Here is a 16,670-nt window from a genome sequence, read left to right as displayed (position 1 = left end):
GCTATCAAAGCTATAACCCTTCCCTTTTGTATTCACCCACTGACATTTTGATCTTTAACATCTGGTTGTGTTTTATTCTGGTTTTCTGTCCCTACTTTTCCATACTGACATCTCCCCATGTATCCGTGCACGTTGTACTACTGGCTTTTGCTTTTGTAGATTCAATCAAGTGTGAACATGAATGTGTGAGCTCCTTGGTGAAAGACTGGAATCTCTTCCCAATGCTGGGCAATTCATGATGCAATCACTGATTTAATTAGTTTACCTCTCAACCCCAAAACTGATATTGCAGGCAGAAAAAAAAAATGGATGATTTAAGATGCACGGATTTTGTTTTTGAAAAACATTTTTGCATGAGCTTAAAATCATTTATACTTTCCAACTGTAAGGTGGCAGTAGCTTTTCTTTGAATTAATTATTCCAATATATGCAGGCTTTAAAAAAAATACAAGCTGAATACTTGGACATTAAAATTGGCATCTGAGAAACGTTTTCAGGCTACAAGTCTAAAATATTGTTATGGCTGCCACCTAGTGGGCTGTTGTTGCTCATTATTTATGAAATAAATAAAATTACATAAAGATAATTGTGGTTCTGCTGATGGCTGCCTTTTTTTAATTTGATTTGATTTTTGATCTGTTAAATACATGTATGTATTTATTAATAGCCTTTGTTAATCTTTCTCAAGTTTTGTTGTAGCATTCTGAACAATTTTAATCAAAATTATAAGAAAGCTGTTGGCATTATTACAGTGGATCAAGATGATGGCCCAACTTTATTTGCTCCCTAATTAAAATAAAATGTCAGTAGCTTTTTCTGTTGTCAACTTGAAATGTCCTGCCTGCTGCTTCTGCATTGCACAGCAAGTTGTTCCCTAGCGGCCATTAAGATGTCATGCACTGACTTTGCATTTTATACAACAGACGGTTAAAAAGTTATTATGAATAATAACAAATAAATCAGTAACAAATATTCACAGGTGTTTAAAAATATATACAGAGAATGCTGTTAATAAAAATTGTACTTTTAATTGTATATTTAATCAGCTATTTGAAAACATTCAATATTACGGGCCAGAAAACAAATGGTAACCCAACAAAAACATTCCAGAAAAAGACACATATACTGTATATGAAAATATGAACGTACCCACACTGGTATACAGTACTCAGAATAGTTTAGTATTTTATCCTTTTCACTTTCTGACTCTTCTTTATTCATCACAGGGTCACAGAGTGCCAGAGCCCATGAACAGCACAAAAACCTTGATAAGATTCCAGTCCATCACAGGCCACCTATTCAATCTAAAGTCTTCAGTTAACTTGGTGTCTGCAGTCTTAGAATTTTTCAGTAAGTCCACTTCTAACACCAAAAAACAATATTTAGTTTACATAACATTTGTTTCAGCCTGTATAAACAAACAATAGGTTAAAAAATATGATTCCAGAGAGCCTAATGAATAAACAAAATGATTCAATAGAATAACTGAAAGCTACACAAACCAAGTCAATATGATATTAAACCAATATTGTTATGCTCAAAATTCTATATATGAAAATGTCCATATAAGCATTTATCAAAGCTTTTTATTCAATTTATGGTTATGTGCTCTATTAAGGGAACATCAGATACAATCCAAGGACCATTCCAGGCCATAGCAGCAATAAAAATGAATACAAATAAAATGTATAAATGAAAATGAATGAAGAAATGATATTCAAAACCTGATTTGAGAAGAATGCATAAAAATGCATTTAATTTTACAGGTACTGTGATCAGAACTTTACAATTTGGTGGAATGCCTCAAAGACGTGTTCTTCATAACAGTCCAGGCTAGAGGGTGTTTTGCATAAAAGAAGCTTATAAACTGATGTTACATCTGCACAACTGAAATTCAAAACATCTAAAATAAAACCCTATTTGTCATTAGATGTGTATAGGTATAAAAGAAATTATCAGCATTCATCACAGTTTAACAATGCAGGACCAAGATTAGCACATATTGCAGAACTCCAATTTTTAAAGGAATTATCAGGATTGTCACGCATGCATGTCGGAGGACCTCCTCACAGGCTCAGCTGAGATGAACACTGTCTTCTCCTTCTCTCTTCATACCAAACCACCCCCCCCTCCCCCATATCTGTTGAGAAGCCACCAGGTGAAGGCATTTAAGACCCACCGCTTTCGGTCATGCCGCCATAATACACATACACATACACATAATATATCTAGAACTATCTTTTTGCTATTATTAGTGCAAATAATCCTAAAGCATATGAAACCAGAATACTCTAATCTAGTATTCATAAGCAAAACACAAAAACACTAAATTAGATCAAAAGACGATGGCTAACATCATGCTTTACACTAAAGCACATGTTTAAATTCTGCTGGTAGACATTAACTGAAAGGGAAACAGGGAACAGCCCTCTGACTACATATAAAACAAGAGTACGCTTAAACATATCTGCAGGAAAGTGCCATGACATGATTTTAGTTTTTGAATTTCATACTCTGAGATCTGCATACAACAAAAGGATATGAATATTAAATGACTCAGAAGAGACATGCAACTTTTGTATGATATATAAAAGCAAGGTCTTCAAAAACAGTATTCAGAGTTTTTCTGTTTAACGGTATGTATTTTCTGAAGGAGAGGGAATGTGCAAAAGGCCAAAATTACAAACATTTTTGTAAAAGTGATTTGTTCTTTTTATATCCAAACTGAAAATACAATGTATAAAATCCCTTCTAATTCAAATCAACCCGTAAACAGAAAACAAACAGAAGGCAAATAAATTATGAAACATTTAATTTTAAGTTTTTTCATTTTTTTAATTACCTGTGCAACAGAAAAAAGTAACTGATAAAAACTGAATAATATACATTTTATTTGTACAAGGCAGATATAATTAATGATTAATATCACACAAGAATATTTAAAAGTAAAAACTAATTTACAATTTAAATGATATTTTACTTTTTTCTACTGGGAAGAGCCAGTTTGTGCATAAATAGTGCAAAAGGATTTCCTCAGGATGCACTAAGAATGGTCAAACATGGTGATTGCGAATTTAATTACAAAAGTAAATCCTCTGCACATTTGCCTTTTATGCTCACTGCCAGAAAAATGCTGCTAACGAGACTGGTTCTGTGAGGAAATACTGACTTGCAGTTTAAAAGTTAACTAACCAAAACAAATTCCAGTATATTCAGTTGCAAATATGAGCACAAAAGGTGTGTGTTGTTATGGTTTGGCTTTTCAAAAGACTTCTGGCTCACCACAAATGCTAAATTTTATTGAGCATAGCAGGCAATTATCTTCAGTAATTAATGTTGAAGGCTATGATAGCAAATATAACATGCTATTTAAACAATATAAGCAAAATGTCACAATTGCATCAGATTTAGTTCATCTCATCTGTGTACTCTGTAGTAAACGACTCACTAGTAAAGGCCATATAACCCCAGAAAACAATTACCAAGTGTGACAACTAAATCTCAATTGATACCAGTTCACACAATCGTGTGATAAAGATGACTTTCAGCTTTGTATTGGTTACATGCAAAGTTAATCTGCAAAAACATTATTGATACTTTTTGTTCATGTACAACCATAAAATTCAACTTTACAATGCTTCCAATTTCCTCCTAAGGAGAAAGTCCGTCTTTTCTAAGCAAACATTAATAACAGAGCATTTTACAGAATTGATAGCTATTATATCAAAAATAAATATGTGCATCATCATTACCATCATCACCATAAATAACAAATTATACTATGATGGCTGAGAACCCAAAAGCCTTTCGATTGCAGCATTGATGTCTCCTCCTGTTGCTATCAGTGCTTGCAAATTGGCTTCACGATTCAGGAATCCCATTGCACTGAGTTGTTCAAGTTGTTGTTGAAAACGGACTTCAGGTGTTTGTGTCTGATTAAGGAAACAATGCAATAATTATAAAATACTATGCAGGATACAGAAGTAATAGCATGCAGGGCTATTCTTTGTGTTTCAAATTTTATGAGGAAAATAGATTCAGATTTCTTGCTCAAGAAAAGTAAAACATAACATAAAACAAAGCAAAGCATTTAACAAAAAAGTACAAACCCTGTAGCAATGTGTCAATTATAACTAGCTAGTGTGAGGGAGCACAAGATGGAAGAGGTCTAAATCACCCATTATTATAAACTGGAATTTCATTTACTATACTAACAGAATAAGTATAATTTTAAATTTTGAAAATCACCATATTTCAAACAGGCAAGAACATTTTCAATTATTCCTTTATCGATGAGCCTACAGGCAAACAAAAAGAATGACCAAAAATATGTTGGTTACACTGCATGGGCCTCATCTATTATGTTGTGGCAACACTGAAAAATCTGATACTTATCAAATAAGGCCACATTCCATCCCAGGCAAAACTGTGCCCCGATACTAGAGATCTGCTGTGCCTCCCCATATCTACATGGCTTCAAAAATCTATATGCTAATGACCTAGGAACCATGTTGAGAATAAGAGTAAAATGTGCATAAACCTGTAGTTACACAAGCAATGTATAGTGACCTCCACTGCAAAGATCTGCACTGAATGACCCTGTATGTTGAAAATTTCCCTCTGTATAAAAGCCTAAATCATCTAATGTAAGGTCCATAACTATAACTGATATTTATTGTAGTTATATGCTGCCCTCTGTCATTCTTGACTACACAGAGCCAGCAGTGATAAGGCATTAGGATTTTATCCGGATCTAATTATCTCTCTTTATATATGTTTGTACATTTAGGTCTTGCTAATAAACCTTCCTGGAGCATTTGTTCTGTTTGATAACTGGTATAACTGCATACAACTACTGTAAGTCTTCTGTATCAGTTCTTTTCCATTTCCTTCCCTCCTTAATCATTGGTGCTTTACCTTATATACCTTTAATAACCTCAAGCTTTTCCACATTTGCTGATTTACTGAATAAGAGTAACCGATTTTATTTGACACTAGTCATTTAGCCCGTTATAATAACGGGCGCTAGAACAGTAGTGCATAAACATTAGTAGTAACAGTCTATATTAAATGGCAAGGGACTTTGACCTCATTCTTTTTGTTGGTCGTATTTTTCTTTCTTTCAGCCTTTCTTTTGTTGATGTTTACTTGCTGAGCTGACCGTTCTTCGTGGGCTGCCGTCGTGTATTGTGTGTCTTTCATTTTCTGTGACAGTAATACTGTCTTGTACGTCCGCTGTCTTGTACGTCCGTAATATACCTTTAATTTTCTCTGGCGGTAATATGCCTTTAATCTCCTGGCTTGAAATCTACTGGCTTGTATGTGGCTGTAATATGAGTCATTGTATTGTGTACCTTTACTTTCCTCTCGCAGTAATACTGGTTTGTACTTCCGTAAAACGCCTGTAACTTTCTCCGACAGTAATATCGTGCATCGCACCGTGCCCCGCAAAAGCGCACTTCACCAGAAGACACACACACACGGACACCAGGACACACACGGGGATTTTATTAAAGAGGATGAGTTGAGAGGTGACTGAATACCTCAGTTACAAACCAGGTTACGGCTTCAGTGGCAGTAATCATTACTTTAGTTAGAATACTGGAAACTGCTGCAGAAGGCCTCTCATTCATATAAAGAGTTTTTTAGATCTGTCAAAGTTTTTCAGAAACAACAGCAGATAACCCAAGTCTCACAATGTATAGGAGAGTAAACACAGTCTCTTTCTTGGTTTACAGTTTTTGAAGACCTAACAGTAGCTTCCTAAAGGATGTGCTGGCACACAAGAAGAGGGGATGAATATGCTCTTTGATGATTGGCTTATGGGGTAGTTGGCTGCCAACATAAGAAAACTAGCAAACAACTTCCACAGTTTCTCCAGAGAGTTTGCTGTTCATTTTTAGTAAACAGTTCTTAATTTCAGCTACACTATAAATGCAGATTTGCAAATCTTATAGTATTTGCTTATTGTTCTTTAACTATGCATGAGAATCTTATTGTATACATATTAATATTTTTATTCTTCTGCATTAATGCTTTGCTTTGTAAATGCCTAATAAGCATGACAAGTTGGGTTGGCAAAGATGAACCTTGGCATTTGTTCTCACATGTGTGGTGTACTGGACTTTGGCAGAAGAGTAAGTCAACAATACACTTAATGCCAAACAAATTAACAGTAGTGGGACAGTTCTGGGATAAAGAGATGCTGCTGAATGGATCTTTTTAAAATTAATTTCATACAAAAGTAGATGTGTAATTAAATACACTGTTCAAAAAAATTAAGGGAACACTTAATGATCACAGTCCAACAATGAGTCAATTAAGCTTAAGGGATATCAATCTGTCCAGTTAATAAGCACAAGCGATTGTGAATCAACTTTACCTGATTTGGTGCAAATGAAAGTGAAAACAGGTGAACTGGAAATGCAACAGTAACACATCCCCTAAAAAGGGAATGGCTTTGCAAACAATTTCTCTCTCTTTATTTTTCCTGACTACGTCTTCTGCAGTTTTGCATTTTGTTAGTGTCCTTGTCACTACTGGTAGTATAAGGTGGTACCTGCAGCCCACTCAGATTGCACAGGTAGCCCAGCACCTCCTGGATGGTACATCCATTCGTGCAGTTGCAAGAAGGTTTGCTGCGTCTCTCAGCACAGTCTCAGGAGCATGGAGGAGACACCAGGAGATAGGCCATTACAGAGCTGGACAGAGCCATAGAAGTGCATCAGCCAAGCAGCAAGACCATTATCTGCTCCTTTGTGTGAGAAGGAACAGTGGGAGCACTGCCAGAGGCCTAAAAAATTACTGCCAGCTGGCTACTGGTGTGCATATTTCTGACCAAACTGTCAGAAACAGGATCTATGAGGGTTGCATGAGGGCCCAATATCCTCTAGTGGGACTCACACAGCCCATCACCATGGAGCTCGACTGGCATTCACCAGAGAATACCACAATTCCTGTTCTTTTCACAGATGACAGCAGGTTCACATTGAACACAGGTGACAGATGTGACACAGTCTGGAGACACTGTGGTGAACATTATGCAGCATGCAACATCCTCCAGCATGACTGGTTTGGCAGTGGGTCAGTGATGGTCTGGGGAGACATATCCTTGGAGATTTACACAGACCCCCACGAGCTAGGCAATGGTACCCTGATTGCTGTTAGGTGCAGGGATGAAATCTTCAGTGCCATTGTCAGACCTTACACTGATGCAGTGTGCCCTGGTTTCCTCCTGGTGCAGGACAATGCCCGGCCTCACGTGGCCACGATGATGAAAGCACTGATGCCATTGGCTGGCACCCTGTCATTCCCCAAACCAGGATTCAATTGAGAACCTCTGGAACGTTATGTATCGGTGCATCTGACGGCACCAAGGAGTGCCACAGACTGCCCAGGAGCTTACTGATGCCCTGATCTAGGTCTGGGAGAAGATTCACTAGGACATCATCCACCGTCTCATCAGGAACATACCCTGACATAGTCTGGAGTGTAAACAGGCACATGGGAGCCATTCACAGTACTGAGTCACATTATGAGTTGCTGTGAGGAAATTCACGCAAATTGGTTCAGCCTGTGATTTCAATTTTTCATTTTGATTTGTGGTATGATGTTGAATCCAGCCTTCAATGGGTTAGTAATTTTGGTTTCCATTGACCATTGTTGTATTATTTTGTTATAAACGAATTTCATTAGAGATTCATTGTTTTATTTTAAGTGCTGCTTTCATTTTTTAAGCATTGAATATTTAATAGGCCTAATTTATAAAATAAAATCTGATAAGAAGGTTAGAAAATTATCAATTACCTGCTGATTATCACTAGCCAGTGCCTGTAACATTTGCTCTATAAATCGTTGTTGCCCAAGTTCTCCAGTTCTTTGAGAATTACTTGTGTTGTCTGTTGTTGCTGGAGTACTAGTAGAGGAACTTCCTGAGCTAGCAATGTTACTCAATCCTCCAAGGCCACCCAGACCAAGTCTGACAAGAAAGAAAAATGAAATGAGTTTAACTACAAAAACAAAACATTTGATTCAGGTAACGGTAGTATCAAGCAATATTGCAGCTAAATTCAAATTACTGTTATGCTGTATTCAAAGTGAAAAAAGAAAGCATTTATAAGATACACATATACACAGTGCCCTAAATTGGCATGCTGGATATGACCGATTTATAATTTATTATTTACATATGACTGTAAAGCTCCATTTTCAGCAACCATTTCTAATGGTTAACTTTTCTAGTTAAAATAATCATGTTTAAATTAGTACTGGGAATTGATTAAAAAAATTAATCATATAAATGTATGTAATTAATCACGATTAATCCCATCTAACATTAAAATGTGATTATAAAATTAATACGTAAATTATGAATCCTCACAATTGCTATTAGTGTTGCTAGCTGTGAGAGAAGTTTCTGCAAACTGAAACTGATAAAAAAAAAAAATTATTTAAGATCTTCAATGAGTACTCCGCATTTAAGAAAATTTGCCATACTTTCCATTGAGTAGCAATTGAAAAATGAAATCGACTTCAATAACATCATCAATGATTTTGACAACATTAAAGCAAGAAAAGCAGTATTGTAGATTTATTGTTTGAATAGTTGATTTCAGATTGCAATTAACTTATAATTGTAACTAAATTGTAATTAATAATTAAAAATGTTCATATTTTCGTTGTTTTCATTTTTTGTACGAAATATATTGTGTTTTACTTTTTAATTGTGTTGGGGTTTAGGGGATGGCAAATTCAAAGACCGCCTCAGGCCACAAAAACTCTAGCTATGGGAAATTGGCATAGCATATGAAACACAGATGTGTCAAAAGTAAAAAATGATCAAAATGACTGTTGACTTTGAATGCACTGCTAAAGACTGATTTAATTGTAAGAATATGCATCTTTTAACATTATAACTTATGTTACAACTCCTCAAATACTGTCCTCAATTGTTCATTACCATCAACAATTGGAAATTGTACTCTACACAAGTACTATGTCTGCGAATGGCAATCTCCAAGCTGCTTTTTTTGGCGCCCCCTGTCCCACCACTTCGGACAGTTTAGCATGTCTAAGAAATTTAATGCTTTTGTTGCTGGTAGAATAGTGGTGTGTCTTGGGATTCTACTGGTTACAAAAATGGGCCACCACAGAAAAATTATTGGAAAATACTACCTACACTTTTGCTCCTGCCACGCTAAAAAGTACAGTATCTCTGTAGCTGCTATCTCACTTAGAAACTGAAACACTGTGCATTACTTGAGTGGTTATGTTGCGTTCTTGGAATAAATTAGCGAAGATACTGCAAACTAGAATAATGGATAGGGTTAATCATTACACTTCTATTTCATAGAATACTGTCATTATATTAGAACAGTCAGCACTATAAACTACTTTGCAGAGTGGCAAGTTAAATACAAAGCTGCTAGAGTCGTACTTTAGTTTTAGTGCCACTCAAAGATAACTTACTTAGCACTTATGTGATATGACATTGAATCGATCTTCTTACAGAAACATGAAATGAAGAGGGAAAAGAGAGAGAGAGAGAACATAATTTTTATCTTCACTACTTTTCTCTAGCATCTCTGCCCTAAACCACCCCTCTCCACCCCCTTTCCTTCCACTCCCCTGCACTTATGTCAGTATGTATAAATCAAGAAAATGAGCACTGAAATGTGCTGTATCATTGTGAAAAATCTATTATGAAATTTTAAACCTTTAAATGAATTCTTTTTATTAAAAAATTTTAAAACATAGTATATAAATACAATACTGGATGTGCATACAACTCTTTAGGTACACACTTGTTTGTATTATTGCTTCGTAATGTTTATAAAAAAAAAACATGAAAATGCCACCCTGACCAAAGCACTGCCTGAGACATTTGCCTCGTTGCTGGCCCTGCATGTGACAACATTTTTTTAACGTGTTAAACAGGCTATATTAATCACTAAAATTAACATGTTAACATTTTCTAATTGTGATTAGAGAAACTGAGGTAACTGCGTTACCACAGGTTAAACCTGTTATTCCATTCAATAAAGCAAGTAAATTGTACTTCCTTGGGTTGCATGGTATTGGTATTCCAAAGTTCAATTCTGGGTTCAAAATGAACAAAAACAAAACAGCTTTATCAAGAAACATCCATGCCTATAGTTGTATAGCAAAATTATGGTTATTCAATGTATCAGATTCCCAAGAGACTAAATATTTCATACAAAGATATCTACTACTGTCTCAACATGTGAGGACAAACTGGATCTAAACAGGATAGAAAATGAAGTGGAAGGCCCAAATGCAAAATTGCAAAAAACAGTAAAAATACATCAGAAGCTGCAGTTTGAGAAACAGATGCCTTACATATCCTCACTTGGCTTGGTCTTTAAACAGTACACATTAAATACGGTTTCATCTACAAGGACAGGGTGATGGTGTAATCTCTTCAAATCTTCAGGTTCTGCAGAGCAACCTGTGCAGTGGTATTAGAGGCACTGTTGTAAAGCAAAAGTTGACAGTTTTTCTTTCTGCTTTTCATTGATTGTGATAAATGGCAAAGCAAAATCAGCCTAATATTGACTGGTTATATAGGTCTTCTGATTATAGGTCTTCTAATTAATATAGGCTACACATTCAAATTATAAAAAAAAATATGTGATCGAATGTGCTGGGACTGGGTTGATTTTGTTTGGTACTGGAATATTTACCACAATTCCATTGTTTAACGATGATTTGGACTCTGGATCAGTCATGTATTCATGTTGCATCCCCAGTTATGAAATCCTTCTGAAATGTCTTCTAGTATGAATTAAATTAGCTCTAGATTCCCTGTGGGAACACTGGATGTGGCAATGCTTCATTAAAAATTAATCTAACCCATAACTAATCCTTGTGATGTTTGTTGAGTCTGCTTTCTCATGAACTATCACTCTTCAATTTTCCATTATGATTTTCTGTATGTTACCACTTTCTAACATTAATTATTTTAAGCACTGGCCAGACCTCAATTCATCCTTGAGAGAGACCTTGCCATGATGGAATTGTGCGGCTCATCTCTGTACTGAAAAACTACAAAAATACCAAATTTTTATTTTGATACTATACCATCTTTACTCTAATTTACCAGAAGAAAATTGTTGCATGCAGGAACAGTGCATTCTAGTATAGAAACACAATTTAACCTCCAATGGTGAAACAAACCCACCCTTTATTTTAATATACGTACAACTTTGTACTGGAATCACCAAGGAAGACCATATCCTGCTCCCCCCAATCCTTTCTGCGCAGCAGGAGGCATATGTATGTGAAACATGGCAGGAAGGGGTGGTGGGTGGGTGTGTGTGTGTGTGTGTGTGTGTGTGTGTGTGTGTGTGTGTGTGTGTGTGTGGTTAGGCTGGGATTGGTACTGAGGTCAAAATGTTTGTATCAATCCAACGATAGACTAGTACAATAAACACAATAGTCCTGTTACATGTTGCATAGGTCAGAATGAATCTCAAAAGGTACATTGTTATCTAGGTTAAAAAAATTCAGTGACGGCATGGTACTTGATGTTATGGCTTTTGGCATTAATCTTGTTTTATTTCAGAAAAAACAAACATACTCTACAAAACATACTGTAAATGTTAGAAACTTTTAATTCACACATTTAAGTACACCATAGCTTTTGGCATTAATCTTGTCTTATTTCAGAAAAAACAAGCATACTCTACAAAATATACAGTAAATGCTGGAAACTTTTAATTCACACATTTAAGTACACCATAACTATTCTTTGGCAATTACAAAATTATCACTGTACAATAATACCCTTTTCAGGTTCAGACACTAACTGCATAGATGCAGAATCGTCCGTGACGCTAACTGGCTCCGGTAGCTGCCAATCGACACAGCTGTGCCACATCCCCATTTTAAAAGGGCAAGCGTGAGTGAGAGGAAGGAAGAATCAAAAAGAAAAGACAGAATGGAGACTACTGGGACAAGAAGGCAGGAGGTGAAAAGAACCAGTGTGCGTGTGAGCGACTGAAACAGAGCAGGCTCGTGAGAGAGAAGGCAGGTAGCTGAGAGAAGAACCCCTGGGAAGGAGTGTGTAGCTGACACTTGGGGGAGTAGTTGGAAGTCGCATCTCCAGCTGAACTGTTACAAGGAGCAGGAGTGACCGGGAGTTGGCGCGGCCCACTGCAGACTGGGAAGGCAGCGGGGTTTGAGGAAGCTTGGCAGGAGAGCCCTAGGGGGAGTGTCATGGCCACTGGGGACCCAAGTCTCGGTCTACCTAGAGAGACTTGTCCGTAGCCATGGGACAGCAGGCAACTGAACCGAACGCACCGATGATTTCCGCACGTGTTCAGTCTCTCCCTGTACATTGTTCTCGGTCAGATGTGCGTGCATTCGCTGTGAACTCTTTGTGCTCTATTTTGTGTGCTTTTGCATTAATTTTGCAATTAACCATGGCCTCTAAGCAAGTGAAGAGTGGTAGTGTTGGTGAGAAGAAAGGTTTGAAGAAAATTGTAATCAAATTAAAGAAATTATTGAAAAGTATGAGCGTGGCGTTCATGTTACTGATCTTGCCACCGAGTACAAGAAGTCAAAATCTACGATTTCGACTATTCTAAAGCAGAAAGAGGCCATTAAAGCAGTGGGTGTTGCAAAAGGAGTTACAGTGTTAACCAAGCGGAGGCCTCAAGTGCTGGAAGAGGTGGAAAAACTGTTGCTAGTGTGGTTGAACGAGAAGCAACTTGCAGGGGATAATAGCGTAAGCGAGTCGATCATATGCGAGAAAGCCAGGAAGATTCATGGCGATTTGCTGCAAAACTATCCTTCTACGAGTGGCTAGTTCTTCCTCCTCACTTCCTTCATGCCAGAACTCGACTCACGCAAGGTTAGTTTTCTTGGTTGTTTATAGTTAGTTTTTGTGTAAATTAAGAATTTTTCACATTTTCATTTCTCTCTGTGCTTAAAACTCATTAAAAAAAAGTGTTTACAGCAAGCGGTTCATAAGGCTGTAGCGTGAACTCTTGCAATGTTAGTTTTCTCTGTTCAGGGTTTTCTCAGTGTTATTCAATGTTTTTACATTTAGTTTACTATTACACTGTGCATTCTATGGTATACTTAATTAATTCTATGGTATACTTACCTATTTTTGTGCTTAAAAATCTTTAAAAAAATATTTACATACAGTTCGTATGGTCTGGAATGAATTAATTGTACTTATATACAATCCTATGGGGGAAATTAGTTCGGGTCACAGGTTCCACTGTATGCTGAGACAAGCAGTGCATCACAGCTGACTGAATCAGCGGAGGTTCAGAGCATTCCATTGATGTACAGATGTCTACGATTGGATCATTCAAACTACATGTCACAACTGTTCACAAAAGGCAAGAAACAAACTGGGTGTGCGAATCCTCATCTTTACATATTGTTACACGCAAGCTTCTGTTGAGAATGAATGTGAATTGATTAGTTGACACACAATAAAACAAAGTTTATACTAAAGAAATATCTTCTTCTTCTAAAAGAAGACATACGGTTATAGAAAAGTTACAGAAAAGAATGCTAGTGATGTGGAATAGGAAGAATGCTAGTGATATGAAGGCCTTAAGTCACATTGAGATCACAGTTTTGACTCTAATGAGAAAGCTTGTTTGCTGAAGGACTCAATGCTACACTTCAATTGCAAGTTCCACTTATAGTATAAATTTGAGACATTGCAGCATTCAGTTTTACTGTTCAAGTGTCATGGGTGAAATTACTAAACCAGTATGCTGTCTGCTGCACATTCCCCTTATGTTAGCTTTCTAAGCAGTGCTTTTTCAATATCAATTTAGCACTCTAATCCCTGACATGCACCACCCAAGCGGACATGACTAGTTTTTGTCGATTGATATTTGGATTTCGGTTTTTATACATTGACAGCAACATGTAAATTGAATATATTTTTTTCTTTGGTTATATTCTTGAATAAAGGCACACTTGTTCTGTTATACATTTTGTGAAAGTGTTTATCTGATATCTGAACTTCAGTCTTTGCACATTATACACTTCACATCAGCATTTTGTCATTATTACTATAATATGAAAAAAAGTTTGTTTTTCTTATGTGTTCAACATTTCTTGCTTCGCATTTCCTGTCATCCTGTATTTACAAAGATCGTTATAGTCACGGAACACACATGAAATGTACGTATTCCAAATAACGACATACTTTTGCGGAAAAAAAAAAAAAGACACTTATGACGAGGGAGTTTAAGGTGGCCCGGCATTACAAATATTTTCGTAGGCTTCAGGGATTGTAGTGTTAAGAGTAACAGCAACATTTCTTAGCATACCAGTGAGTACTGTTGTGATGTGCCTGAACCTCTCCAAGTTTCATGTGAAGACCACCCCCCCCAAACTCCCACTTCGATCGAATGTCACTGTATCCTACCACTCGTGTTGCTAAGTCACTAAAATATCCAGGTTTTTGGAAAGAAATCCCTAAAACACCAGTTTTTGTGCTCTATTTTGCTGATATTTGTGTAAATAAAGGCTTTTAATCATATAAATACTTCCTTTAAAATCTGGAGTGTTATACTCACTGCCCTTCAACCATATGCAGCTCTGTTGCTACGAGGGACGTTCAAAAAGTTTTCGCACTTTTTTTTTTTTTTTTTTTTTAAACTGTATTTATTAAGAATTTCTAAAACTAATTACATCACTTTTCTACATAGTCACCTTCCTTTGCGATGCAATTTTCCCAGTGTCGTACCAACTTTTTAATGCCCAATTACTCCTCCTCCTGCCTTCACTGTTTCCTACGAATATAAGAAAATGTGGAACTTTTTGAACATCCCTCGTACATAAGCAGAACAAGCAGTCATTCAATTCTGGGCCATGTAATGAAAGTGTGATAATGTTTAATGTGCAAAGTAGGTTAAAAATGTAAAACAGTTGAGAAAATACCTACCCTGGAATAAAGGCCGGTGCTTCAGTTGCCAATGTCTGTAGACCCTGTTGAATTTGTAGTAGTGCCTGCATTGCTCTAGGATTAGACATTGCTGACAGTGTTTCTGGATTCTGCATCTAATTAAGGAAAAATAAACAAACACAAAGCACATAAAACATAGGCACAGTCATGGGTAATAATGTTAAACAATTTGAATAAAAAATTGAAAAATAAAAACTGGAAAAATATTCTGCTAGTTAAATCTACTATCAATGCACCTTCATCGATTTCCACAACTGTCTATTATGCACATCCATATGATTATTAAGAAAACGTAATATTTGCTCAATCTACTGTTAGTATTAAAAATATTTATATATTTACGTATTAGAATTTTCAGCATTTCATAAAATACATTGGAAAGACAAGGACAACAACTAGCATTTTTTTTCTACAGAAAAGAGAGTATGACATATGGTGTGCCTAGTACCCATAGTAACAAATCTTTCTGCTTTAAATATGGGTGCCCATGAACAATTTTTATTTCATTTACAGATATAGTTGTATTATATATACACATTTCTGCTAACTGGCAATATAAGAAGCAGTATACAAAAATAGTCAGACAAAAGTCATCAATACCATCTCTGCATTCATAGTGTACAGATTTAGGGCAGCTCTCTCCACTCTGTGGAGACTATTTAGTTTTGGACAGGTTCAGAGTTTGTTAAATTTTGCATCACTCACTAGACACTGCTTTGCACGGCATTTACTAGAATCAGTATCACAGGTAGCATTCATTTAGTATGAAGTACCAAGGCAATACATTATTTACAGAGCCAAATTTTACATTTTAGAAAAGACATGTCTATGCCATGGATGTTTTCACCCAAAATTCACAGTCTGGAAAGAACAGAGGACAAACAGACCATTACAGAGATGGCGGAGGAAAGCACTCTGCGATGCAGCAAATTTTCTCAAAAACACATGTTTGATTAACATATGTCTGACTAAATATGGCTAAATGCCACAATGAAAAGATGAAAACAACAAGGTATGTTTGGTTTTTTCCCCGCTCTCCTGCCTGAGAGTAGACTGCGATCTAAGGCTCACAACATCTACTTCTGTTCACAAAAATACACATAAAAGGGCTATAATATTGATGAATAGCTTTGTAATTCTTCCATCAAAACTTATAGTTTATGATAAAAATATGCAAAAAAAGTATATACAAAAAGTAGTCTAATGTCCCTGTTTAAAAGAAAGGAAGATGCAAACCATTTTTCCCCTATAAACAGTTAACCGCCATGCAACAGCATAATATTCATGAAAGTTTAATAATTTACTGTGTATGTTCAATGTGGAAACAAACATTTATGCAACCCCAAGAATTTTAATGCACATTTGTGCATACCTAAATGCTAGCATGAAACATTTTAGTCTCAAGTAATGGTTGACAGTCCCAACAACAAACATATGAGTTTTATAATATAGTGTTACTATTATATTCCTACTTTTACTGTGACGGTGTCCCAGATGAATGAAGTACATTTCCAAAAAATGGAAACAATTACGTAGGAATAACTGTCAAACATTAATCGTTTTTAGCAAATTGGGATATTATTTCATAAAAAAATAACAAAACTCTGTGGTGGGTTGGATTGGTTCCTGCCTTGTGCCTTGTGTTGGCTGGGATTGGCTCCAGCAGACCCCCGTGACCCTGTGTTCGGATTCAGCGGGTTGGAAAATG

General features: G+C 36.3%; 1 protein-coding gene across 3 annotated transcripts in view; it reads right to left on the bottom strand.

Annotated features, from left to right (window-relative positions):
* Positions 1 to 2,809: 2,809 nt before the first annotated feature.
* LOC114652185 (ubiquilin-1-like) overlaps positions 2,810 to 16,670 on the bottom strand; it is a 60,040-nt gene continuing 46,179 nt past the window's right edge. For 2 of the 3 annotated variants that reach the window (XM_028802427.2, XM_028802428.2), the window contains exons 9-11: positions 14,942 to 15,057; positions 7,807 to 7,978; positions 2,810 to 3,932 (exon numbers count right to left, since the gene is read on the bottom strand). In XM_028802427.2, coding sequence (XP_028658260.1) covers positions 3,780 to 3,932; positions 7,807 to 7,978; positions 14,942 to 15,057 — 441 coding nt within the window. In that variant the 3' untranslated portion in view covers positions 2,810 to 3,779. Of the gene's footprint in view, positions 3,933 to 7,806; positions 7,979 to 14,941; positions 15,058 to 16,670 lie in introns of those variants that run through there. The other variant, XM_051928616.1, reaches the window with a different exon arrangement.

Source organism: Erpetoichthys calabaricus, chromosome 5, assembly GCF_900747795.2.
Source record: "Erpetoichthys calabaricus chromosome 5, fErpCal1.3, whole genome shotgun sequence".
NCBI classification, from domain to species: Eukaryota; Metazoa; Chordata; class Cladistia; order Polypteriformes; family Polypteridae; genus Erpetoichthys; species Erpetoichthys calabaricus.
This window is presented reverse-complemented; position numbering and strand designations above follow the sequence as displayed.